At 42.9% G+C, this 27,712-nt stretch overlaps 1 protein-coding gene across 2 annotated transcripts in view; it reads left to right on the top strand.

The window, feature by feature from the left end:
- The window catches only part of CCDC158 (coiled-coil domain containing 158), a 105,538-nt gene that overhangs the window by 48,605 nt on the left and 29,221 nt on the right, over window positions 1-27,712 (top strand). For both annotated transcript variants that reach the window (XM_073599779.1, XM_073599788.1), the window contains exons 7-15: window positions 7,235-7,308; window positions 7,429-7,539; window positions 10,733-10,835; window positions 22,062-22,172; window positions 22,342-22,548; window positions 23,318-23,791; window positions 24,085-24,274; window positions 25,644-25,796; window positions 26,902-27,014. In XM_073599779.1, coding sequence (XP_073455880.1) covers window positions 7,235-7,308; window positions 7,429-7,539; window positions 10,733-10,835; window positions 22,062-22,172; window positions 22,342-22,548; window positions 23,318-23,791; window positions 24,085-24,274; window positions 25,644-25,796; window positions 26,902-27,014 — 1,536 coding nt within the window. The remainder of the gene's footprint in view (window positions 1-7,234; window positions 7,309-7,428; window positions 7,540-10,732; window positions 10,836-22,061; window positions 22,173-22,341; window positions 22,549-23,317; window positions 23,792-24,084; window positions 24,275-25,643; window positions 25,797-26,901; window positions 27,015-27,712) is intronic.

Raw genomic sequence — 27,712 nt, forward strand, 5'->3', positions numbered from 1 at the left:
CTTCACTCCAATTCGCATCCAGTCGCATCTGCGATGCACTGATTAGTACCGGCTCGTTCTAGTCATTTCATCTCATTTCATTCTATGCTCCACAGTCCGGTTTGTTGTCAGTCGCAATCGCTGCATACCAATTTGTGGCACTGTCATGGCAAACATTTAATTTGTTCATTTCACAACCCTTCACTACGATTCGAATTCAGTTGCATCCGTGACGAACCAATCCACGTTGACTCGTGTTAGCCATTATTTCCTGTTCCATAGACAGGTATGCTGTCAGTCGCTGTCGCAACACACCGGTTCGTGCCTCTGTCATGGCAATCATTTTGATCATCTCATTATTTATTCCCCCATGCCGATCCGAGTCCACTCACTTTAGCAGCACTCTGACTCCTGTTGGCATCATTTCGCTCATTTCATTTCGCCCACATTTCATCCCATATTCCACAGTTCGCTTCACTGTCAGTCACAGTTACGGCACCCCGATTCGTGGCACCATCATTTAGAGGTATTATTTCGTATGTTGTCTGTCATGTTCTTCTTAGCTTCGGCAGTCGCTTAGTGTTGGGTCATTCGTGCATTTTGTTTCTTTTATCCTGTCATACGCTCTACTGTTGTTCAATGTCAGTCGCCTCAGCGACGTAACAGTTCACTTTAAATTCAGATCACTGTTTGATTTGCCACGTCATTAACGAACACCCCTCAGTTCAGCTCACCCTACGGCCCAGTTCGAATCCAGTCGCAACAAGGCACATCAGTCCACATAGAGCTTCCTGATGACGCAAACCCTATTGTGAAATGCCTAGAGGCTGCTGGGGACTTTCCTACCGCGTCCGATTATACGGGTGTGAGGCTTGGAACACACACCGCTGTGAGGAGACACTAGGACAGATTAAGACTCCACTCTCCACATACACTGCTGTATTAGCTTGGTGCCGGCTAAGGGGCACCAAAACATGTTAGTTTGACTATGTTTTTTAATTTTTTTATAAATGAGAGTTACATACTACACCATAATGGCTATCCACATGTTTTTGTGAGCACTATATAGAGCAAGAGACACTATTGTACTGCTTGAACAGGCTGCGATTGGACCCATCATAAATGGAGTGGTTATCCTAAATGAACCAAAGGCGCATATTTTTACCGTATCTGGTGAGTGGCCATTGCAACAGGTGGTGGTGAAATCATAATAAGTGGTGAATTTGGAGCACTTTATATTGAAGAAAAACATTATTACTGCACAGGAGTGATCACTCACTGAGGACATCTAGTGTACCGTGGTGCACATGTTGGGGACATTTTTCAAAAAATTTTCTGTAGATTTTCTTGCACTGTGCAGCACATATATACATTGATATGTGACTTCTATGAAGTAATATTGGCACATTGTATGATTTTAGTTTTCAGTTTATTTCTCACTTATATATACCTATATATTTTGTTAGCACTAGCACTTTACACAGTGGTTGGTAACACTATAAGATATTTTACCTAGATACATTTTGATCAGAAATAATATATGGGAAAGATAAGTTTTTTGATATAAAGGGAAAAAAAAAAAAAAGAGAAAAATATCAATATACCAATATAGATGGTAGAGAAAAACACTTCATCATAGGATCAATATAGAAATATTTTTTATTTTGCACAATTTTGGTGGTTATTATATACAAAAGTTAGGGCAATCCACTTTTTACTATACATCGGTCGACATGTATCCAGACCAACTGTTCTCAAAGCCATTTTCCTTCAAAGTCCATTCATGGTTTGAATTCGTTCATTTAAACCATCGATAAGGTTCCCCTTGCAGTCGCATAAATGCATTTCAAAGTCACACGACCCGGCCACTCAGTCACCTTCTAATCGCATGTAATTAAGCCACTCACCATTGTCCATCTGTCATTTCTCCTTTAGGTCATTCGAATCAGGTAGTTTTATCCTGCACCAGGTTGGACGTTATTCCCCCAGGTAAAAAAAAAAAATATATATATATATATATATAGATAGATAGATAGATAGATAGATAGATAGATAGATAGATAGATAGATAGATAGATAGATAGATAGATAGATAAGACAAAAAAATGGACTTTCATGTCACCCCCAATACAGTTTCTGGTCGACTGAGCTTTCGACCTCAAAGACCGGGACTTCGCAACTAGGGCACAAGTCAGCCAGAGCCATGTCACAGGCGAAGACCTCACATCTGCCCCTCTGTCACCCTCTCTGGTTTCAGAGAGGGGCAGCGTGCAGTCCCTCAGGGGATGGACCATCCCCAAGTTAACAGTGGAGCTAAGGCGCAGGGGCATGCCCTTCCACGCTACAGCCAGGAAAGCCGAGCTCCTCAGGCTCCCCTTCCCACCGCCAGCAACAAATGGGCCCAGCAGGCGCCTCTTCAATCCATATCCTCGGCCATTTCTCAGCTTCACACCATGGCGTCATCATTGACCACCGCAGTCACTGACGTTCAAGCCAGAGTGACAGTCTTGGAGGGACGTCTGGCTGCGGCCATCCCTGGCTCGGTTGCAGTCCTGGTCCCCACACCCCCTCCTGCAGGTACAACAGTGAAGAGTTCTACTATCTTCCCAGCCAACTTGGTCCCAGCCAGCATCAGGAAGAATATTTTGGACGGCAAGGACATCAACCTTGCTTCCCTCCTCATTTCGGTTCAGGATCTGGCAGAGAATAAATTGTATGCCTGGGGGGGCTTATCAGTGATCCTCAAGGCCAAAGACCCCAGGCTCAACCACAAGTTAACTATTGCAAAGTTTGCGTTGACCTTTGGGATGGTGAGGGATGTCCTGTGTTCAGCCAGCCCCAGCAGGAGGGAAGAGCTGGACTTATATCTCCACACCATGGTGGACCTGGGCTATAACTACGGGGGGTTCTCATTTTATAATTACCACCGTTCATTCTCAGCCAAAGTGGCAGCCAGGCTCACACAGTTCCAGGCAGGCACGTATTGGAGCCTCATGGACACAGAGTTGATCTGCCGCGACTTTGCTGGTCTACGCTCACCACTCTGCGCTATCTGCCAGTCCTCCACCCACACCGCTACCTGGTGCGCCAAAGTAACAGTTAGATGCCCTCATGATCTTCCCCCCACCTCCGGTACAGCTCAGTGCTGGTTGGCCCCAGTTGGACAAGTTCGGACATCCCATTCGGTCAGTAGGGGGTACATCCATCTGTAATAACTTTCATTTTGGATCGTACAACTACAGCCAATGCCGGCTGCTCCATGTCTATACATCCTGTATGTCATAGAGTACATCCTAAAGCCCTATGCCAGATCAAGCAGCAGAAAACATCCTGACTAGGCTGAGTAGACGTCCTATGGCTGAGGTTTTACCTCACCTCACACCCCACTCCCTCACTAGCCACCTTCCTTATCCAAGGATTTACAGCAGGATTCCACAGGCCTCATCACACTGCCCCACACGACTCACGAGTGCAGGAACCTCCGCTCAGCGGCCACCGACAAATAGGCCATAGACCAGCTGTTACAGGCCGAACTTAACCAAGGCTTCATCATCTGCCCCTTCGCTCAGCCCCCTTTCAACATCTGGAGAGTTAGCCCTATTGGGCTTGTCAAGGGCAAGTTTTCTAATAAAATGAGCTTGGTGTACGACCTGTCTGCGCCTCATTCTTTCCACATGCCGAGTTTGAAATCCCTAATTCCTTCAGAGGAATTCTCCCTGAAATATACATCGGTAGAAATGGCAATTCAGGCCATTATCAAAGTAGGCACAGGCACCTGGCTCTCTAAAGCCGACATATCAGACGCATTTCGACAAATCAGACGCATTTAAGCTTCTACCCATCCAACCGTCCCTCTGGTGCTGGCACGGCATTGAATGGAAAGAGTCATACTACTTCACCGCCAAATTGACCTTTGGCTCTAAAAGTAGCCCGTGGCTCTTTGACACCTTCGCACAGTCCCTCACCTGGATCCTGTCGCACCAAGCCCAGTGCCAGAGGGTCATCCATTACCTGAATGACTTCTTGCTAATCGAACAGCCCAGCATGCCCCCAATAGACCTTGATAGGTTAAGAGTGGTGTTTGGGAAACCCAATGTGCCCATTGCAGAACACAAAGTGGAAGGCCCAGCACACTCCATCACCTTCCTCGGGGTCAACCTGGACACTCGCTTTATGCATGCCACCCTTCCCCCGACAAACTGACCCGCATCAGGTCAGTACTAAGAAGCAGCTTCAATCACTCTTAGGGATGCTCAACTTTGCAATGAGAATCATTCCCCAGGGACGATCTTTTGTTTCACGCCTCTTGGTCTTCCTCTCTCAGACACAGGTCCCCGATCAAATCCTTAGATTAGACACAGCGGCATTAGCAGATTTGTCTATGTGGGATGAGTTCTTTACTAGTTGGAATGGCATATCCATTTTCATACTATCAGCATAGCCTCTATCACCGCAGGTAGTAATGGATCTCGCAGCCTCCACAGGCTTCGCTGCAATTTTTGGCCACCATTGGTTTGCAGGACCATGGCCTCCAGAGATACTCCTAATCCCCGGGTTTATCCAATCTTCTCATTGTTCGAACTATACCCGATCGTGGCAGCCGCTCAGGTCTGGGGCCATACCTGGACCGGACAAATGGTGCCTTTCGCCACCGACAACCAGGCCACGGCCAATATCATTAATAAAGGTCCAAGTCACCCCCCTATTATGTCCTTCCTATGCAGGCTGGTACAATTATCCCTGCAGCATAAGTTCAATGTCCACTGCAAATTCATTCCTTGCAAGTGCAACGTCGCAACAGATGCACTGTCCTGTTTTAACTTCATTTCATTTTTTCAGCAGAAACCCGGAGCCGACTCAACATCATCTCTTATCCCACCTTGGTCTCAGCTGACATTGGATTAAAGCAGCACCTTCACAGCGCGACCCAGCTCATCAATCAATCCTTATCCCGTAACACGCTCAAGGCCTACCACACAGCTTGGTACGCCTTCTGCAACGTCAACAGACACTAAGGACATACTAGCTTTCATTTCATATTGCCACAATCAATTGGCTCTATCACACAGCACCATCAGACTATACTTAGCCAGCATCCAACACTTCCTGGCCTTACAGGATCCCGCAAAGCCATCCTTGTTCACAACCCATGTGATCCGAGCCATCCTGCGAGGCATTCAAAGGCAACAGCCCATAACTAACTCCAAACGCTTGCCCATCACGAGTACCATCTTCAGAGACATGTCTACCATCCTCTCTCGTTCCCCGTTTGGCCTTCTTCCCAGCTTGGTCATTCAAGCAGCCATCTACCTGGCCTACTACGGTTTTTTGCAGCCTAGCGAGTTTACCTGTAATAGCCCTACCAGCCAGGTACTGTGAAGACGTCCCCTGGCTCGCTACTAAGATCATTTCATTCTCCACCTCACAGTATCCAAAACCCAGCAATCAGGCTCTGGGGTCGACATCCATCTTTTCAAGACAAACAACATCTGGTGCCCAGTAGCGATACTCGACCGCCTACTGTCACTCCTACCAAGGCAATGGAACTCTAGTCCCCTACTACCTTTCCCGACCAACCCCTTGAGTGGCTGCCAGTTCTTTAAGCACATCAGGATCCTCCTGCACAAGCTAGACTTAGGCCCAAGTCGATACTCTGGTCACTCGTTCTGAATTGGAGCAGCCTCGGCCGCATCCCAGCACGGGGTTTCAGACCACATCATCAAGAGGTTAGGCAGGTGGAAATCTGCCTGCTTTGCCCGGTACATACCGAATCCTCAGGTAGAAATGTCACAAGCATTTACCAAACTTGCTCACTTACCAATAAAGAGCTTTCATCCCACCTGAATGTTTTTGCCCCCTTTTTTGGTATACCGATCAGCAGACCAGGGCACAATTCAGGTCCATTTCACGATGTAAGACTTGTGAGCAGGCACAACCCTGCACAAGCGCTAGTGACTCTCTTTTTAACTAAAGGAGTCATTGGTATCTGGTAAGCAGATATCTACTACTTCGAGGTGTTTTCCTTTTCTTATTTTCCTTTGGTGATGGAAAACCTTTTGTTTACAGCAACAAGATTGGGATATTATTGAAAGATATCACTTCAACCACTTCAAATCACTTTTTTATGTGGACAATCAATCACTATATATTTTTTTCACCTTTGTGGGCACTTCAATGTGTAATCTAATTATGATTTGTCATTATTATGTTTTTCATTTTTTTGGTAATGCAGGAGATTTATTTATTTAAAGCACTTGAATAGTATGGTATCTAGCGCCCCCTAGCTTTCTTACATTTCCATTTTTTTGGTAATGCAGGAGATTTATTTATTTAGAGCACTTGAATAATATGGTATCTAGCGCCCCCTATCTTCCTTACATTCCTTTTTTTGATTATCTATTTTTTTGATTATTCAAAAATTGGGGAGCAGCTTACACTGATTATTTATATATTTCCACACATTTTCTTTATTGTTGGGAATGTTTTCTTACTAGATGTATCACCAGTATATGTAATTCATATATATTATCTGCTATCGACACCACTGGCGCAAAGGTTTTTACTATTTTCTACAAACTTGCTCACTTACCAATAAAGAGCTTTCACCCCACCTGAATGTTTTTGCCCCCTTTTTTGGTATACCGATCAGCAGACCAGGGCACAATTCAGGTCCATTTCACGATGTAAGACTTATGGCGTGTTTATGTGGTTCACATCCATCCCGGTCGAAGGGCTTCAACCATAAATAAGAAGGCCAGTATGGTGGCCTGAATTTATGGGAGGAGTCTGGGGGCGTATTTAAGCAGCCCACTCATCTGTGGTCTTTGTCGGTTCCTGTGTGCAATACCCACCCTCCCATCCCCTTTTTCAGGGCATTTCTCAAATTCATTTCTCTCCACAAACATCTATTACTTATCTTGGGTATGCCCCCTTTTTTGGAATACCGACCAGCAGACCAGGGCATATTTCAGGTCCATTTCATGTTGTAAGTCTTATGGCATGTTTATGTGGTTAACATCCATCCCAGTTGAAGGGCTTTGACCATAAATATGTAAAGTGCTGCGTAAATTGACAGTGCTATATAAATACCTATAATAAATAAATCAATAATAAATATATTACAGCTGATCTGTGAGGGCTTGTTTTTATGCTCACGCACAGCATTGAATATATAAATGTTTGAATATCCATATCCTGGCCACGGTTTCAGTTTAAAAGACACCAAACATTGACTGCAGTGTTTTGCCTCCCTTAGAATGAAGACCAGCTTAGTGTTTTAGAAAAGGAATTGGAAGATAAAGAGAACAGTTTAAAACAGTGTCAGGAGAGGTGAGTTTTATTATTATTGATAATGCATGCAAAACTCATGTTTGTTCCTTTTTCTTCGTATCTTTTATGTCAATAATTATGAAGATAACATAATGCTACATTGGTTTCTTCTGGATTTAGGTGTGATCATTTTGCTAAGAAGCATGACCAGGAGATGGCAGCAATGAGCCATGAAATGAACACTGCTAAGAGCCATGCCAAGACTATGCAGAATCAGTTTGAAACATTCCAGTATGCATTTTTCTTTCTTTTTTTTTTAGATCAAAATGTTTTTATTTCTCATTTATAATAATATAATATATTTAGCTATTAAAAAGAGAATAAAAATGTCAGATTTTTAAGGCACAAACACACATGTAAAATAAACTAATAAATCAATTTAAAATGGAACATTTTTTTTGTTAGAAAATTCATAACATTTGGTGTATAAAGAGCAAAACTCTATGCCAGATGCTATACCTTGCTTTCCCACAAATCACCTATTAATGTCAGAAAATATAACATCGTGAATCTCAATATTTCTGTACATAATGTAAAAAGATGTAAACTTTATTGTGGTGAATCCCAGTAAGCAAGGATATCTCTACTGAAACAGAAATATCTCTATCTACAGTCCAACCACTTGAAGACCGCAATACATATAAATATGTTGCGGCTTTGAAGTGGTTTACCAGGGTTATGGCTGAAGCTATCAACCATAACCCTGGTATTCTCTTTTTCGCCCATTGATTCTCTTTCTCATAAAAGTGATCCAAGCAGCTGATTAGCCGCAGGATTGGTTTTAGAAGCAGTGGGAGGGGTCGTTTCCTCCCTCCCGCCGCTCGCCAGTGTTTCTCGGGCTTACCGTTCTTACCGGCATGCCCAGGGAATGATCCAACAGTTTGCGTGGCTGGTGAGGAAGAAAGGTCACTTTCTGTAGGGTGGAAGTAAACTCTTTTTTTTTTTTTAAAGCATAAGATCAATTTTTTTTTGTTTTTTGTTTTTTTTATTTCAAAGGTAGAGGAGAGATTTTACATTCCTTTTAATAGGAATAAAAGTGAGAAAAAAAAGAAAAAAAAACATTTCAAGGGATAGTGTGAAAAATGTAAAAAAAAATTAAATAAATAAGAGAAAAAAATAATTTAAAGCGCCTCATCCCTTTGTGCTTGCGCGCAGAAGAAAGTGCATACGTAAGTCGCACACGCATATGTAAACGGTGTTCACACCACACAGGTGTGTTATTGCCACAAATGGTATAGCGAGAGCAATAATTCTAGCCATACACCTCCTCTGTAACTCTAAACAGGTAACCTATGGAGATTTTTAAGTAAAATAGTTTGTCCCCATTCCACAAGCGCCCAGGCCATTTTTTGCGATACGGCACTGAATTGTTTTAACTGACAATTGCGCGACCGTCCTATTTTTCCTACAAATAGGGCTTTCTTTTGGTGGTATTTGATCACCTCTGCGGTTTTTATTTTTTTGCGCTATAAACAAAAATAGACCGACAATTTTGAAAAAAAAAAATATATTTTTTACTTTATGCTATAAGACATACCCAATACAAAAAAAGTAAAAAATCTAATGTATTCATCAATTTAGGCCAATATGTATTCTGCTACATATTTTTGGTAAAAAAAAAATCTAGTAAGCATATATTAATTGGTTGGCACTTTTTGGGGACTAGCGACACCAATACAGTGATCAGTGCTAGAAAAATGCACTGTCACTGTACAAATGACACGGGCAGAGAAGGGGTTAACATTAGGGGCAATCAAAGAGTTAAATGTGTCCCTAGGGGGTGCTTTCTAACTGTGGGGGATGTGCTTTGACAAGGGGAAAACAGAGATGCATGTTTCTGCTTAGCAGAAACACAAGATCTCCATTTTCCCCTCTGGCAGAATGGCGGTCTGCCTTGTTTACATAGGCAGACTGCCATTTTGCCTTTCCTCAGAATGATCGTCGGGTCCCAGTGGACATCAAGTCCGCTGGACCTGCTGATTGGCTCCAGCTGTGTCCAATCACAGTGGGAGCAGGTCTCCAACAGTACGCATGCGCCCCAGACCCTGTGCATGAAATCATGTACAGGTAGGGGATTTTGCGCAGGGGGGCCACCCTGCCACAGTTTATCTGCGTGGGGCGGTCCAGAAGTGGTTAAAGTAAAATTTTTCCCCCCAAAAAAATACGTTTAAAAAACTACTGCTCAAATACAGCGTGATATGTAAACAATTGCCATTTTATTCTTCTAGGGTTTCTATTTTATTCTCTAGGGTCTCTGCTAAAAATATATATATATATATATAATGTTTGGGGGTTCTAAGTAATTTGCTAGCAAAAAATAAACATTTTTACTTTTAAACAAAAGGTGCCAAAAAAAAGGCTTGGTCCTTATTAATAGTACAAGGTCAAATGTTCGCTTAAGGGATACTTGTCAAAATGGTTGTTTATTTTAAAATAATTGTGTTTCTGTGCCTTTTGGCTCTCATGTTTGAGCTCTCTATTTAAAAAGTATGCATCACTGTGGATGTTGCACACTGGCCTACCATATATCTATGTTTAAGATGAAACCATTTTATAAATTTTTTCTCAGTGTATACTAAATAAAATGTTTGAATCAATAACAGTTTTTTAGCATAGCAAAAATGTATTTCCAGACAAAAACATTTTCCTTCTATCAGCCTGTTAGTCTGTCACTGGGACTAAAAGTTTTGGGTAAATCCAAAATTGTAAGTTGTCACTGGAAAAGGAATAGATGAGAAATCTTGTAAACGTGACACTTATTCTGCTGACACTTGTCTAAGTGGGTATTTCCTTCACTTTGGAGAGATTTCCTCTTACTTCCTGTTGTGTCTACAGGACAGGAAGTGAAGGGAGCTCTCCCCAGTGGGATACAGATGGAAATAAACACTGACAGTTTTTTTTACCTATTCCCTGCTGTATTCAAAACGAAAATAAGACCCCTTTCACAATGGGGCCACGCTGCTAGTTGTAGCGGCGCTTTAACAACGTTTTAGCAACGCTTTTCGGCCACTAGCGGGGCGCTTTTAATCCCGTTAGCGGCCCGAAGAAAGGGTTAAAACCGCCCGTGTTTTAGGCGCTTCAGAAGCGCTGCCCATGCATTCCAATGGGCAGGGGCAGTTTAGGAGCACTTTATACATCGCTCCCAAACCACCCCAAAGATGCTGCTTGCAGGGCTTTTTGTAATGTCCTGCAAGCGCACCGCCCCAATGTGTGAAAGCACTCAGGATTTCACACTGGGGTGGCATGGGAGGCGTGTTTCAGGCACTTTACAGGCGCTATTTTTAGTGCTAAAACGCCTGGAAATGTCTTTGGTGTGAAAGGGGTAGTTTATGTTAAGGTATGCATGAATAATTGTATAGATTTGAGTTTCAAGTACTCCTAATAGCTTTCAATTCTCACTTTGTTTACAATCATTTATTTTTAGGCAACAGAACACAGAACTTAAGAATCATATAGCAAATCTGGAATCTGCAGTGTCTGAACAACGCTCTGCAGTAAGAAGCTGCAGGAGAAATTATAAAGACAAGGTGAGAGCACAAATATCTTTGTAGGGCACTAAGGCCCCTTTCACACGGGCGGCTGTTCTGCCGCTGTTAAAACCATGTTTTGTTATTTTGAAATTCCAAGACTCCAGGCACAGCGATCACTTGCATTTGTACATTGCGATTAGCTGCGTTTACATGCGGCTGCATTTAGCTGCGGTGGAACATTCTTGCCATTTCTGATGTGCATCCTGTTTTTCTTTCCTTGTTGCCGCTGCTATCCGCAGGTGAAATAGTACACTGTGATTACCTGCAGTTATGTGCAGATAGCTGCAATAAATCGGTCCTGGACACAGTCAAATACATTTTTTCTAACCACACCAAACCCCATGTAATGAAACTGTTGCTAAATGCAGTGTGTGAATGAGGCAATAGGAAAGCATTGTGTGAGTTTAGCTGCGGTAGATAACTTGATCTATCCGCAGCTATCTGCCCGTGTGAAAGGGGCCTTAACCACTTGCGACCAGCCGCCTCAGTTTTACTGCGGCAGAATGGTAGGGTTGGGCGAAACGACATTATGTAACGTTGCTTCGCCCTGTGGCCACTAGGGGCGCATGCGCGCCCGCTGCTTGCCCCTGGAGCCGATGCGAATGTCCAGCGGTCGCGATGACCGCTGGGCTCCCGTGAACGCTCGTGACACACCGAGAACGGGATCTGTGTGTGTGAACACACAGATCCCGGTTCTCTGAGGGGAGAAGAGACTGATCGTGTGTTCATACAAAGTATGAACAGCGATCTGTTATCTCCCCTAGACAGTCCCCTCCCCCCTTCAGTTAGAATTGATCGCCCCCTAGTGTTAACCCCTTCTCTGACAGTGTCATTTTTACAGTAAACAGTACATTTTTATGGCACTGATCACTGTATAAATGCCAGTGGTCCCAAAAATGTGTCAAAAGTGTCCGATGTGTCCGCTATAATGTTGCAGTGCCGATAAAAATCACAGATCGCTGTCATTACTAGTAAAAAAAAAATAAATAAATAAAAATGCTATAAATTATCCCCTATTTTATAGACGCTATAACTTTTGCACAAACCAATCAATATACACTTATTTTGATTTTTATTACCAAAAATGTGTAGAAGAATACATATCGGCCTAAACTGAGAAAAAAATTTGCTTTTTAAAAAAAATGGGGATATATATTATAGCAAAAAGTACGAAATATTGTGTTTTGTTCAAAATTGTCGCTCTTTTCTTGTTTATCGTGCAAAAAATAAAAAACACAGAGATGATCAAATACCACCAAAAGAAAGCTCTATTTGTGGGGAAAAAAGGACATCAATTTTGTTTGGGAGCAGCGCCGCACAACTGTGCACTTGTCAGTTAAATCGACGCAGTGCCGAATCACAAAAAATGGCCTGGTCATTCAGCAGCCAAATCTTCTGGGGCTGAAGCGGTTAAAGATGTCTTTCTTAATGGCAGGCTCTGAAAAGCAATCTATGGTAGAACACTTTTCAGATCACAAATTGGAGCCAGTTTGCAGGCATTCAGAAGGCAATGCTTTTTCACCTGGTTTTTGATCCTGCAGGGGACTTTACACTATAGCGGTGTTTGGCGTATGGTTGAGGCATGGTCCCATTGACTTTAACAGGTGCACTTGGCAGGCATGATGCCTGCCGACATCAAGATGCTGAACTAAAACTAGTATGTTGCAAAGCAACGCAAACACATCAGTCTAAACTGCCCCATTTGGCAGTAAGGTATACAGCAGATGTACGTGTTGTTACTGCAGTGTGGATACCTGTTTTTTTACTGTGGGCTTCTGCCAGTGTTCACACCAGTGTTGCTTTAGTAGCACAATTTCAAAGCTGCAGATCAGGAAAATTTGCACCTCAAATTTCAAAGTCACAACAAAATACGAAAAAAGTAGTGCAGAAACCTTTTTCAAAGTCACTGTGACAAGAGTTGCTGGCAATGAGGTGCGACTTGTCAGGGCGATTTGGAACTGTGAAATCGCATCACAAATCGCACCGGTGTGAACCAGGGCTAAATGTTATGCTACAGCATCTATTTACAAAACGTGACTACATTCATTAGAAATAACAAATGCATGAAATAAAATGTCAGAAGCCTCTTAATGACCCCCTTTTATAAAAAGCCTTGTGTGTTAGTACAAGACCCCCCCCCCCAAAAAAAATACACTTATAAAGTAAAGGTTTCTATTTTGTTTATGCTGTAGAGTTTCTAAGTTATTTAGGCTTTTGTAAGGGGTAAAATATTAATACTGCCATGTTTTGCTTCAACGCATGCACTTTTGTTACTGGTTTCCACTGTTATTTAACCCTCAGACAATAGATCTTGCCAGAAATCAAAAAGGAAACTTTGTCTGATCCCCGTTGTTTTCGTCTAATGGTGACCATGCATGCTTCAATAAAAGATCGATTCCAATCTAAATTGAGCTTAAATCGATTAGGAAGGGAAGTTATGGCTATCTGGTTGTTTGTAGATTCAATCGTTTTGACTAAAACATACATTAACATGTAATAAAATTGAACAATGTGTGGCCACCAAAAGGCTGAATGCACCGGGACTATGCTGTGTGAATCTCAGAACTGGATGGACAAAGACACAAATCCTTTTTCAGGAAAAAAAGCGGAGTTCCACCCATATAAAAGGATAATAATAATATTAACTTCTTATTAATCGGACACTCACCTGTCCCACGGTCCAGCGATGCTGGCGAACAAAGCTCTGCTCCTATCACCTTCCTCTCTGGGGCGCCGACATTGTCACTGTGGGCGCCTGGCTGTGGCTTCACAGCCGAGCACACACTGCGCACTGTGACTGGCCGGGCAATCATCTGGGACCTGTGACGTGTCCCAGATGATTGCCGAGAGGGAGGGGGGAGAGGTGAACTTCTTTCCGGCACCGCAGTGCCCCAGGAGGAAGTGGGAGCTGAATGCCTCTAAAAAGAGGGTATCCGCTCCACCCCCCCAAAAAAATGACATGCCAAATGTGGCATTTCAGGGGTTCACCTTCACTTAAAACGGAAGTTCCATTTTTGGGTGGAACTCCGCTTTAAATGCATTTTATGTGTGCATTTAGCTGTTTGCCTGGAGTTCACCTATAACATGCATGTTTGGGCATGCTTACTTAGGAAGAAAATGATGGTAATCATAGGACAGCCAACTGATGCTTGGGGGTGGAGCTCTTCTCTAGAGTCTTTGTTCATATTCATAAAATTGTGGATCCAGAGATTAAATCTCATTAGTGACCTGCATATTAAGCTGTGTCAGAAATACTTATAGTCTACTGCAATTCCCTCCTCCTTGGCTTACTGTTACATAGGCTATTCCCTCTTCAGTCTATCATGAATGCTGCTGCCAGACTTGTTCACCTTACCAACCACTCAGTTTCTGCTACTCCTTTCTGCCAATCCCTTCATTGACTGCCACTCACCCAATGAATACATTTCAAAATACTAACAATAACTTACAAAGCCACCCACAACTCGGCCCCAGCTACGTCACTAACCTAGTCTCAAAATACCAGCCAAACCATTCTCCTCGTTCCTCCCAAGACCTCCTGCTCTCTAGCTCCCTTGTCACCTCCTCCCATGCTCGCCTCCAGGACTTTTGCCAAGCCTTTCCCACCCTTTGGAACTCCCTACCCCAATCTGTCTGGCTACTGCTACTCTGTCGACTTTTAGGCAATCCCTAAAAACCCTTCTCTTTAGAGAAGTCTTATCACACCTCCATCTAACAACTGTATTTCCACTATCTTCATCAGCTCAAACCCCACAGTTATTACCTTTAGTATAATTTGTCCCATTATTTTAGATTGTTGTTCAGGACCCTCTGATTCCTCCTGTATTGAATTGTATTGTAACTGTACTGTCTGCCCTCATATTGTAAAGCGCTGTGCAAACTGTTAGCACTCTAAAAAACCTGTATACAGTAAAACCTTGGATTGCGAGCATAATTTGTTCCGGAAACGTGCCTGTAATCCAAAGCACTCGTATATCAAAGCAAATTTCCCCATAAGAAATAACGGAAACTCAGATGATTCGTTATACAAATGATACACCACTCCAGGTAGCACTTCCAAATGATCACCTCCCCCGCCAGATAGGGTGCTGGCTCAGCAAATGGCATTACTTAAATTGAAAATTCCTTCAGTTAGGCTTCTCTTTCCCTTTTGCTTTTTCCCTCCTCTACATCCTCTGATCCTTCTATTCTTACTCCCTCCTGACGGGGTGGAGGAGGTGCCATGGGATACCATGGTCTCCATTCCTCCTCCCTCCCATGTCTCTCTCACAACCCCTGGGATTGGGTCCCCCTCTCGCTCTCCGCGGGGGGGGCCACCATATCCCCTCCTCTGAAAATCCCCTTATGTAATTGTTTTGGCCTAGATAACCCCCTCTACCCCTGGGGGGATAGTAATCACATTGATAGGGGGTCCAAGATGGACTGCCATATCCACCACTATGATCATAACCTCTCAGGTTGTGAGAACCTTCGGTGGGTTGATGTGGACGATCATAACTGAGTAGTTCAAATCTATTATATGTGGGGACTCCATATTGTGGAGTTTCAGGATGAGATGTATCTGTCCCCCCACCATAATAGTCGCCCCTCTCGGAATCTCTTTGGTGACTCTCATTTCTGTTTGTGGGGGTTTTAGGATAACCTGGACCAATCTCCCTTTCCTCCGTGGAGTCTTTAGATATGATGACCTGTTTCTTGCCACCTGTATACTTTATTGGATTTGTAGTCATTAATATCTCTAATGCCGCGTACACACGGGCGGACTTTTCGACCGGACTGGTCCGACGGACTTTTGACGGACTTCCGATGTACTTTAGAATGAACGGACTTGCCTACGCACGATCACACCAAAGTCCTATGGATTCGTACGTGATGACGTACGACCGGACTAAAATAAGGAAGTTGATAGCCGGTAGCCAATAGCTGCCCTAGCGTGGGTTTTCGTCCGTCGGACTAGCATACAGACGAGCGGATTTTTCGACCGGACTCGAGTCCGTCAGACAAATTTGAAACATGTTCCAAATCTAAAGTCCAGCAGATTTTTGACTGAAAAAGTCCGCTGCAGGTCCGATGGAGCCCACACATGGTCGGATTGTCCGCCAGATTCGGTCCGTTGGACCAGTCCGGTTGAAAAGTCCGCCCGTGTGTACACGGCATAATACATTTTTTCATTTTTTTCTTTTGTGTCTCTTAAGCTAATTTTTCTACAAAATCCTGGAGCTGTCATTTGATCCTTATACTCCCCTGTGGCTATAGATGGTCCTAGTTTAGATTTTATGCCATTGATATTGGCCTCCAATAATTTGAGTTTCCTCTCTTTCCTGGCCATTAACATTTCCAGTAGCTTTTTTTCGGCATGGTTGAAAAAGGAGAACCATTCATCCTCCAAGTCCTTATCAACCAAACCACCATTGGGGGCAACATCCCACCTCAATCTTCTGGGGGTGATGTTGTCCTTGATAAATATAAAAACATCCCACCAGGTTCTAACCTGTTTATCCAAAGCACTCCTAAGGTGCTTGAAATCCTGATTAATATCCAGATTACCATTAGCTTGTGAGAAAAAATCATCCGCATTAAGCATTAACAAACGTGAAAATTTTCATAGCTGCTGAGTGCACGCCAAAGGAGAAAAAATGTGTATTACTAAATAGAACTCACTCTAAATGGAATAGTGAATAACAAAAATAATAATAAAAATAATAAATAATAAACCGCAGCAGCTATTATAAAGGTGCTAGAACCAGCGCTTGCAGAATATTGAACATCAACGTGATAATGTGCTTGTAAAATATTGACCTTGACAATATTAACAAAATCCATATATATATAATGAATAAAATTCTAAGTGCCCAAATGCAAATTCAAGTGCTTCGTGGTTCAGGATAAGGTTTTTTTCAAGTGCCACACTCCCCTCTTGTGACCCCACTCACCAGAGTTAATGGACCTTCAGCTTTGCAGTCTAGGGGTCAATAAGGCTGTGATCTAAAAGATCTAATAGCGGAAGTGCTATCCGTGGAACGCACGCCGTACAACGGCAAACCCGGAACTTACTGATGCCTGTTTTACAGCGCTGTCTCGTGAGTGGCGTTTGTTTGATTGCACATTTGATTTAGTACCAGCAGTACTTCACTATCTGCTTTTTTATACCTCTTTCCCATGATGAATGATCTACCTCGGTCCATCCACGTTAATACCCGCATGGAAGTTTCTCTGAGAGTCCAGCTTATATACATCAGATCACAGCCTTATTGACCCCTAGACTGCAAAGCTGAGGGTCCATTAACTCTGGTGAGTGGGGTCACAAGAGGGGAGTGTGGCATTGAAAAAACCTTATTCTGAACCACAAAGCACTTGAATTTGCATTTGGAGCACTTAGCACTATATTCATTATATATGTACTGTGCACACTTAGATACAGAGGGTACTTCCTCTCATATCATAGAATACATGAACTATACACTATAATACTTCAGCACCACTTGCTGGCATAGATAGGTATAATGTATATGTATATGTATATATATATATATATATATATATATATATATATATATATATATAGTCAGGTTATAAGAAACTTTGAAGTTGTACTTTTCCAACGCAACGGTCTCAAGGTGTCCAGCTGCCTTCTCAAGCCTTCAATACTTTGGCTTTTTTCTAGAAAAACAAATCTTTCAACATTTTATAGTTATGTTCGTCTCTTACATTTTACCTGACTTAAAGTGTTTATACACCTCAGACATGAATTATGAACAAAGCATATACCTCTATAGTATGTACTTATCTCAATCCAGAGCACTGTCATTTCTGTCCGCTGTCTCGTTCCCCTGCTATAAGCATAAGTTACTTCTGATGCATTTTCCTGACACCAAGAGAAAAATGGTGACAAGGGAGTGACCTCCAGCAGGATGACACCCTACGCTCTGTTTCTATGTGCTGTGTGAAGAGGAGCATTGCCGCTTCCATCCAATCGGCTCTCAGAGCTCTCCTCACTGATGTAACTTTAGCTCTCCGCCCCCTTCTTTTCAGAGCTGAGAGATCCCATGTAAATTCTGCACTTTGAATGGATGTAGGGGAAAGATGGCTATAGATAAACAAGTACAACTTATGTAGGAGGATTTGCTTCATCTTTGTGTATCAACTGAGGCCTGTCACTTCATATGTAAGGCTTTAAAACCACTTTAAGCAAGTATTATATCTCTGATTTGTGTTTTTAAGATTTAAAGTATCACCTGCCTTGTTAATTTTATACTTGCTAAATGCCAGGCTGTATTATGTAGCCTGGGCTTACCCTGCTGACCTTACAAGAATAATCTCACTTGTCACATATACTCTGTTTCTTTGCCCTTTCCTTCCAGTGGCATGAAACCAAAACTCCAGACGTGACACACTTGTGCTCCTGTAATGGCTTCTGTTGTATTTATAGTTTGAATTACATCATTTGACCACAGTATTGCAGGCTTTTTCTCTTCCAAGTCTAATAAGAACTCTCTGACCCTTCCAACTTATTTCACATATTGACATATTTTTTACTTGTTCATTTGTATTTGCCCAATTCCAAACCTCTTCTCTCTATCGTGAAGTATGAGATTTCAGTCTCAGAAAATCCTGTATTTTTAAGTGTTAAAAGATCAATTTGAATGGAATTCGCCCGCATGGTATTATGTTGTGAGAGCGCAGACTGTTAGCTCATTCTGGATAATGGTGGGACATGCACAAAAATGTGGCTTGGAACATAGTCTCAAATAACTAATCATTTGTGTATTAGGTCATCCTCCAGCTGTTGCCAAAGCAATGTGAGGAAATAGTTATCTGTGTATCTTGTACTTGTCCAGATTGGTGACCTATATGTGTGCCATGACCTTGTTGCCTGGGCAGACTCTCTCAAACTGTAAATCGCGGCCACATCATAACTTTCAACTGTATCGCTAACCATTTTATTTTTTGGATGTAGTAGTGAAATGTTATAACCTCTGTGTGTTCTGGAGACATTCATCTTTTCTCTTTGTCCTGATGACCATAAGAAATATTGAGAAGATCACAAATTTTACGATTGTCATTGATGACAACTGTTTTCCCCCCACTTTGGAAATCTTTTTGCCCACTTCCTCTTGCCTTTGGAACATTAAATTAAGAAAAAGCTCCTGAATGAGGGAAAAAAAAAGAAACGACTGGGATTTTACTCTAAAAAATAACTAGAAAAAAGGTTTTGGCTAGTCATACACTTGAGACATACTGTAGCCACCCTGCCATTTTCCTGCCATGGAAATTGAAATTGAAAGTATAAGTAGCTGTCCTTTTAGTGCCTTTGCTAAAACCCAATTTAACAGCTATTCATTTCTTGCAATGGACAGAGTGAACACCTGGTGTTAGCACTTCAATCATTCCAGAACCATGGTTGTTATGGTGTCAAGATGATTGAAGCGCATTATTTCTATTATTACATTGTAATATAAAATGAAATCATTCAACTCACCATAATGCAGAATCAGTGGGAGCCCTGAGCGTGCTGCCTGCCACCAGCTGCCATCAGGTGTCCCCAGCAGAGTCCGTCCTTACATCAGGTGTCCCCAGCGGAGTCCATCCTTACATCAGGTGCCCCCAGCGGAGTCCCTCCATACATCAGGTGCCCCCAACGGAGTCCCTCCTTACATCAGGTGCCCCAGCAGAGTCCCTGCTTACATCAGGTGCTCCAGCAGAGTTCCTCCTTACATCAGGTGCCCCCAGCAGAGCCCCTCCTTGCATCAGGTGCCCCCAGCAGAGTCCCTCCTTACATCAGGTGCCCCAGCAGAGTCCCTCCATACATCAGGTGCCCCCAGCAGAGTTCCTCCTTACATCAGGTGCCCCCAGCAGAGTCCCTCATTACATTAGGTGCCCACAGCAGAGTCCCTGCTTACATCAGGTGCCACCAGCAGAGTCCCTCCTTACATCAGGTGCCCCCAGCAGAGTCCCTCCTTACATCAGGTGCCCCCAGCAGAGTCCCTCTTTACATCAGGTGCCCCCTGCGGAGTCCCTCCTTACATCAGGTGCCCCCAGCAGAGTCCCTCCTTACATCAGGTGCCCCCAGCGGAGTCCCTCCTTACATCAGGTGCCCCCAGCAGAGCCCCTCATTACATCAGGTACCCCCGGAAAAGTCCCTCCTTACATCAGGTGCCACCAGCAGAGTCCCTCCTTACATCAAGTGCCCCCAGCAGAGTCCCTCCTTACATCAGGTGCCCCCAGCAGAGTCCCTCCTTACATCAGGTGCCCCCAGCGGAGTCCCTCCTTACATCAGGTGCCCCCAGCGGAGTCCCTCCTTACATCAGGTGCCCCCAGCAGAGTCCCTCCTTACATCAGGTGCCCCCAGTGGAGTACCTCCTTACATGCAGCCTGTGTCCCATCAAATGCAGCCTGTGTCCCATCAAATGCAGCCTGTGCCACATCAAATACACATCAAATGCAGCCTGTGTCACATCAAATGCAGCCTGTGTCACATCAAATGCAGCCTGTGTCACATCAAATACACATCGAATGCAGCCTGTGTCACATCAAATACACATCAAATGCAGCCTGTGTGTCACATCACCCCCTCCTTCTCCGCGGGAGGTCTGGACCGGCACAGCGGCACTTACCTTGCTGTGTGGTGTCCTCTCCTGCTGTGTGCGCACTGGCAGCAGCGATGGAGGAGTCCGCTCCTCATACTTCTGGTTTTATCTCTCGGACGCAATGGGAGAGAGAAAACAGGAAGTGACATCTAACTCGATTGTCAAACAAACCGCCTGGCCATAGTAATAGATACTACGCGCGCCGGGCGGAAGCTACTCGGCGCTTTGGAAAGTGCCACAGGGCGGGACAAAAGCCCGCAAATGAAGCGCCGCGTCTACAATCTCATGATTGCATAGACGTGGCGCTTCCAATAGTGCACTGTGTCCGGCATCCAAACACAGTGCACTTAAGGACCTTTTTTTCTATTTTTTTTTTAAAGGGCCAGTTTAAAAAAAAAAAAAAAAAATTTTTTTTTTTTCTGAATGCCTGGAGGGGGGGGTGGCGCCCGTGCGCCCCCTATGGATGGGCCGCCACTGGTTTACATGTAAAAAAGGTCAGCTTAATCTAAAAATTATTATACATGTGTGCTTTTGAAACCTTATTTCTAAGCATATTTTGATATATTTACATGATAAAGGTAACCATATTTGATCATTGCCAACACAGGATTTACTTCCTGCTTTGCATTCTAAGTCTAGGTCCACATCTATGCGGCTGCGGTTGATTCGGTTTTCAGGCGCATTTTGTGGTGTGTTTCTGATGTGTGTTTGCATGCGTTTTTCATGCATTTTGCATTTTTTTTCTCTTTAAACATAAAGCTGGTTGCTAAGGAGCAGTCCGGGAACTCAACCGCCATGTCCTTAACAACTAAATAGCTAAAGGGTGGCACCATCCTCTGTGATGTGGGCAACCCAGCATTCACCAGTTGATGACATCACAGGGGGGCAGTTTTTGACAAGGATTTGTCAAAAACTCTTGTACTGTCTTTATTCACATTTACACTTTTTTGGTAAATGGGTAGGGGTACTATGTACCCCATACTCATTCAAATGGGGGGGCTGGGATCTGGGGGCCTCTTTGTTAAAGGGGGCTTCCAGATTCAGATAAGCCCCCCCACCAGCAGATCGCCACGACCACAGCCCAGGGTTGTGGGAAAGCGGACCTTGTCCCCATCAGCATGGAGACAAGGTGCTTTGGGGTAGGGGGCAAAGCCCCCCCCCCGCCCCAAAGCACCCCCATGTTGAAGGCATGTGGCCTGGTATGGTTCAGGAGGGGGGGTGCTCGCTCATCCCCTTCCTTTCCTGACCTGCTGGGCTGCATGCTCAGATAAGGTTCTGGTATAGATTTGGGGGGGACCATTTTTTTTATTCTTTATTTTTGCATAGATGAAAACAGACTGTATAATTTGTATGGTTTATAGAACACTGTACTAATTGTTCTCCATGCTTCAAATGTATGCATATTAGAAGCACCTACACATTCTAACAAAGCCATTTGCTTCCAATTCCACTGCCTGCCTGCACATCTACATTACTGGAACCCTTGCCTACTACAGTCAAAAAGTAACAAAGTGGCTCATATGTAAATAATACACATTTTTCAGAATTTTATATACTTTTTATGAGTACATGAGAAAATAGTATCCTGCTGTACTGTGCTTGAATTTTAATTGATTTTTGTTATTTTAAAATGTAGGTGGAAGAGCTTAATAAGCAGCTATTGATAGCCAATACTTCCCTGGAGAAGGCTCAGAATGAGCGGACTCTGCTCAGTCAAGACTATGATAAACAGCTGCTGGAATTAAATGTAAGAATGCAATATGTGACCTGTTTGAGGCTTGCTCTCTATCCAGTTGGGAACTTAATATTGTTATGAAATGGTATTTACTGTTTAAGTGCAGAAACATTGAACATGTTTTCTTATAAAAAAAAATATCAACTGATCTAATAAAAAAAATAATTTTCATTTGCTACAGCAATTGCAAGAGGCCCATAAAGTGTGTGAAAAACAGCTGCACTTAGAAAGAGATTATAACTGGCAGCTACAGGAACAGGCAAATGTCAGCAAGCTCACCAATGATCACTTACGAAGAGAGCTGCTAGAACAGAGTATGGAAGTAGAGCGCCTTCAAATAATGCTGACTGCAGTAAAAGAAGAGAGTCAGCAAAAGGAAGAAGAGAAGGTATAGTATCACTTGCTGTAATTTATAATGCAAGAATCAAGTATCTTGATACAATGAAGACAGATGGAAAGGCTAGGGGGGCATATCGTTTGGCTTGGAGAGGTGGGGGTGGAGAAGCAGCAGTACACTGGTAGCAGGGGGAGTGTCAGCACAAATCTGATCATTGGAGGACAGCACACCCAGAAAACTGACCACGCTGGGATGGATGTGCTCTCATGCCTAGTGTGGTTAGTTTGAAATTGGAAAGCAGGGGGACTGGTAGGGTCACCAGGTATTTCACACAAAGGAAGCAATACAAAGAGAACAGAATATGTTTTAACACAAGTACATGGTACAACAGGCACATATCAGGAATATGAAATGTCGGGGTAACAAAATCTTAAATTATTGTAATGTAATTATGTTGATCATTTAGCCACCAGCTGCTTACCAATTTTCATATTGCTCTTCTCCAGCAAATATAGGGAGTAAGTGATTGGCCCAAAAGACCCAGCTAGTCACAGAGGTTACTGAAGTGGTGGCCACAATGCAACAAACACTACATGTCCATCAAATTAATGACATATGGATATTGACATTGAAGTACCCCTATTTTTTTACTTTTTCATATAGAATACATACAAATTATAGACAGCAAGAAAAAACTGGTAGGGGTCGTAACCATTCCCTACTTTAACCAAAACTAAAACTGGCTATAGATATGCTTTAAGGCAGACAAAACATATGTGAAAACTTTAAGTAAAAATTATGTTTTGTTATTTCATCAAAGCTGAAAACTATTCAAGATATGACAGCAAATGCGAGCGTTATCACATGCCAGTTGGAGACCATGAAAGCTACCTTGCAAAAAATGAAAGAGGAGCTGGCGGACAAAACGCAAAGCCTGAAAAATGCTGAAAAGAACTTAAACGAATCAAAAGTTCATTTGGCGGGGAAAGAAGAGGCATTAAAGAATGCAGTAGACGAACTGAGAAAGCTACGTATGTATGCAGAGGCCAAAAAGAAGGAGCTGCTGCAACTTAAAGCAACCTCAGAGCAAATGTCAGAGATGTTGGAAGATACAGAAACATTAAAGCTGCTTTTGGTGGAAAAGGACAACATGATAAAGACTCTGCGAAACCAAATTCAAACTTTAACTAGGGTGGTTGAGCAGCAGAATCAAAAAGTAGAATCACTGGAAGCAGAGAAGTTCCAACTCCTAGAGGAAGTATTTCTAAATAATGCGTTTATACAGGAAACCAAGGTAAATCCACGTTATGGATATTAGTTGGTTACTATACAGTAGATTCATTCTGTTAAAATCTGCATTTTACGTTTAGATTTAAATATATTTTTTACCATTTTTTTTTTACTTAATTATGTTACTAGTTTATCTGCAATTATAATATATATATATGAACAGTAAGTATGGCTGCCATGCATTGTTCATTTTTTTTAAAATGCGGTGTATGTTGTAAATTTGGCTGGAGATAAACATTAATATTGGTATTTACTGTATACATAAGTCATCTAATCGTATATTTGTGTGATTTATAGGTTGTGGCAGAGAAGAAAGACATGAGAATACATGAACTGGAAGAGATGTGTAGGTTGTTAAATGCGGAGAAAAGCAAACTGACAAATGAATGCATTGAAAAGACTTGTGCAGCCAACAAGCTGAGGAAGGAGAGAAAGGAAATTGTAGCTGAGCTCAGAGAAACACAACGGGAGCTTGCATGCCTGTCAGGTAACCTGAACTTAAAGTATTGTTCTAGTCATAGATGAGCAAATCTTTTCAGAAAAATCATTACATATTCTCCAAATGAACATCAAATGTTGCATTGAGAGAATATTCTCTCAATATTCTAGAACTTTTGGTTTCTTGGTTGGTTGCCACCTTCTGTGGTGTTGAGTTTTTTAAGTGATAAAGTAGCAAGTGTATATAATGGCAAATATTGAGCACCTGCCAAATGTGTCAGGGAATCAAATAATGGGCAATGGGAGTCTACAAGTAATGAGAGCTACATGTGGCTCTCAAAGCAGAATAGGCAGGGCCACTGATAAGGCAGTACAGCCGGCCCTCCTGTACTGGGCCCGGGCCTCATCCGTTCAAAAGGGGGGCCCAGGCACCTGCTGAGCTGTACTGCCTTATTGTTGACACTCGTGGATCCAGTGCAGCTGAGGGTGCAGAGAAAGGGACTGGTGAATCGCTGTCCTCAGTCCCTTTCTCTGTTTCAAATGTGAAACATCAGGGGTTTGCTTTGACCAAAGCCCCCCCTTCAACAGGGAAGTTAAAAAATTAAAAAATAAATAAATAATACAATTCTAAAAATTAAGATTTACAAAAAAATAAGGACTTGTTCAAATGTTTTATATTGCCTGTATTAACCCCACATTAGCACACCACAACTGCATGCTTTGAGCCTGGCTGTGGGGCACTTGCAGAGCAGCAATATTCAATTAAATGGGTATTTATTGATGAGGGTATAGTTTCTGCCGTGGCTGCAAAGCATAGCATTGCATCCATGGCATTTTAGCGAAAATAAAGTTTGATATTTTCGGAGGTGAGGGAAGGGGGCCCTGTCAGGAAGGCTGTATGGGCCCCCCCCCCCCCCCCCCGTGATTTCTAGCAGCAGCCCTGTGAATAGGTACAACAATACATAATTCACAAGATTCACTGACTGTTGGTCTTATTTTTCTTGTCCAGAGCCTAAATCTTGACAATATAATTTCAGTCCATGACTAACTGTCAGTGTCTTCAGGCTTATATACACCATGTTTGTTGAAATACTTCTTGGCACAAATATGTATTGCAGTCAGCATGGTCTTCCAAAACAAAATGTGAGCTTCTATAAGAGATTGTTTCTTCCACATTTTATTTGCCAAGAGGAGGTAAAGGAAAACTATATTTCAGGGATTTCTACACATTTTACCTCCTGCTCTGGAGGTTCAATAAATCACCATGAGATTCAGTATTAGCCCATCAGAGCATGGGAAACAAAGAGATTGCCCACCTCCACCCCACAACAGAAGTAACATGAGATATATGTGTATATATATATATATATATATATATATATATGTATATGTAGTGTATGTGTATATCTTTTTTGCAGAAGATTATGAAATACTGAAAAGGAACAACCAAAATCAAACTGGAGATACAGAAAATGCAACTGCCATTCTTAAAATGCAACTAAAAGCAGCTATCGCTGAGCTGGCACAGACCAAAAACACCATGAAAACTGTAGAGGATTGTGATGGTCATGGTAAGAAATGTTACCTTTAACTGTTTTAACACATCAGGTGATAATATTTGTGATTTTTTTTCTCAAACTTTTACTTTTCTTTACCATTGTTGATATTTAAGTGACTCAAGCCCAGTGGTGGCCCGCCCATATAGGGCACAGGACCGCTGCCCCCCTAATCCATGCACCCGGCCCCTAATCTACATTTAGGACACTGGGGGCATAGATTCCAATGTTTTTTTTTTTTTTTTTTTTTTTTTTTTAGAAGCACGTGATTAGAGCTTGAGGCTCTACTTAGCTTCAAAAAAGGGTGGGCACGGGGCCCAGAGCACTGCTCCCCGAGCTCACCCAGTTGTGCAACAATAGCAAATTAATATTCGTTGTTGTATTCCTGATTCTCCTTCTGGCCAATCAGGAAGCAGGTCCTGAAACCCGTCACCCGATTGACCGAGGAGAAGCGATTCTTTTGGCTGCCGAGGTGGAGGAGGGAGGAGATGCAGGGGAAGCTGTTGAAGCCATGTAATATTCAAGTAGAGACTACGCTGAAAAGTTGGGGGAACAAGTAAACATCCAATTCATCACCAAAAAGGTTTTGAAAGCTTTTACAGGTAATCTGCAGCTTAATGGAGAAGTACAGCACAGCCAAAGCTCATTAGGCTGTACTTCTCCTGTGGATCACAGGAGTGCAGTTCGTTCTGCACTCCTGTGACCCGTTTTCAGCAGACAGCAGACTGAAGCCCGCTGTCAGCTGATGTCACACAGCCTGTCCAGGCTCAGGCAAGATCATGACAATGAAGTCAGGATCCGCCCACATACCTGGACCAGCACCCGGCTCAGCCTCTCCGGCCTCCTCCACAGCCCAGCGCTCCAGTGAGCGCAGGGGGGGCAGAGCAGAGAGTCACCAGCTCTCCGCTCAGGGAGCCGTGAGAATCAAATGATTGGCGGTGTTCGATCGCTCGGTTCTCAGTGTTAGAGGTGCCTGGGGACAGATGCAGCAGCTGTTGCATCCACCTGGGTAAGTATGAATCTTAATCTTTTAACTTGTTTAACAAATATGTAGTAATTGTGAAACTTTGTTGAAACATAATATCTTATTAATATCTTCTATTTTAATCTCTTCTTATAGCTTTTAAAATTGCAACAAGAATGCAGAAGAAAATCACTGCCAAAAGAGAACAGATTGATACTTTACAAACTAGAATTCAGTTCTTAGAGGAGGCCTTGTCTAATGCAACAAAGGTATATCTCATAGAGTTTTATGCTTGAGATACAACATAATGCACAAACCTAATGCCGCGTACACACGACCGGACTTTCTGTCAGAATAGACTCCGACAGAGTTCCGACGGAGTTCCGCTGAAACGGACTTGCCTACACACGATCACACTGAAGTCCGATCGTTTAGAACGCGATGACGTACGACGAGACTAGAAAAAGGAAGTTCAATAGCCAGTAGCCAATAGCTGCCCTTGCGTCATTTTTGGTCCGTCGGAATAGCATACAGACGAGCATTTTTCTCGATAGGAACTGATTCCGTCGGAAAGATTTGAAACATGTTCTATTTCTAGGTCCGTCAGAATTTTAGAAAGAAAAGGTCCGATGAAGCCCACACACGATCAAAATGTCTGACGGAATGATTCCGTCGGACCTTTTCTGCCGGAAAGTCTGGTCCTGTGTATGCGGCATTAGAGTACCATAAATGTCTACACATACTTTTAGATTATTTCTAGAGTGTTCTGAAATCTCTAAAATTGGAGCTCTCAGCTGGGCAAAAGAATGATTACAACTCTGAAACTGAAGCTTTGGCAAGCCCCCTGCTGCCTTCTGCACTACATTATTGGCACCACATTAAGGGACCTATAGCGATGTTCAGGATGTGGGAAAAGCTTCCACTTCAGAACTGAAATTGAACTTTGTGTAACTGAGCACCTCAGGTT

Source organism: Aquarana catesbeiana, linkage group LG01 (assembly GCF_042186555.1).
Source record: "Aquarana catesbeiana isolate 2022-GZ linkage group LG01, ASM4218655v1, whole genome shotgun sequence".
Taxonomy (NCBI): domain Eukaryota; kingdom Metazoa; phylum Chordata; class Amphibia; order Anura; family Ranidae; genus Aquarana; species Aquarana catesbeiana.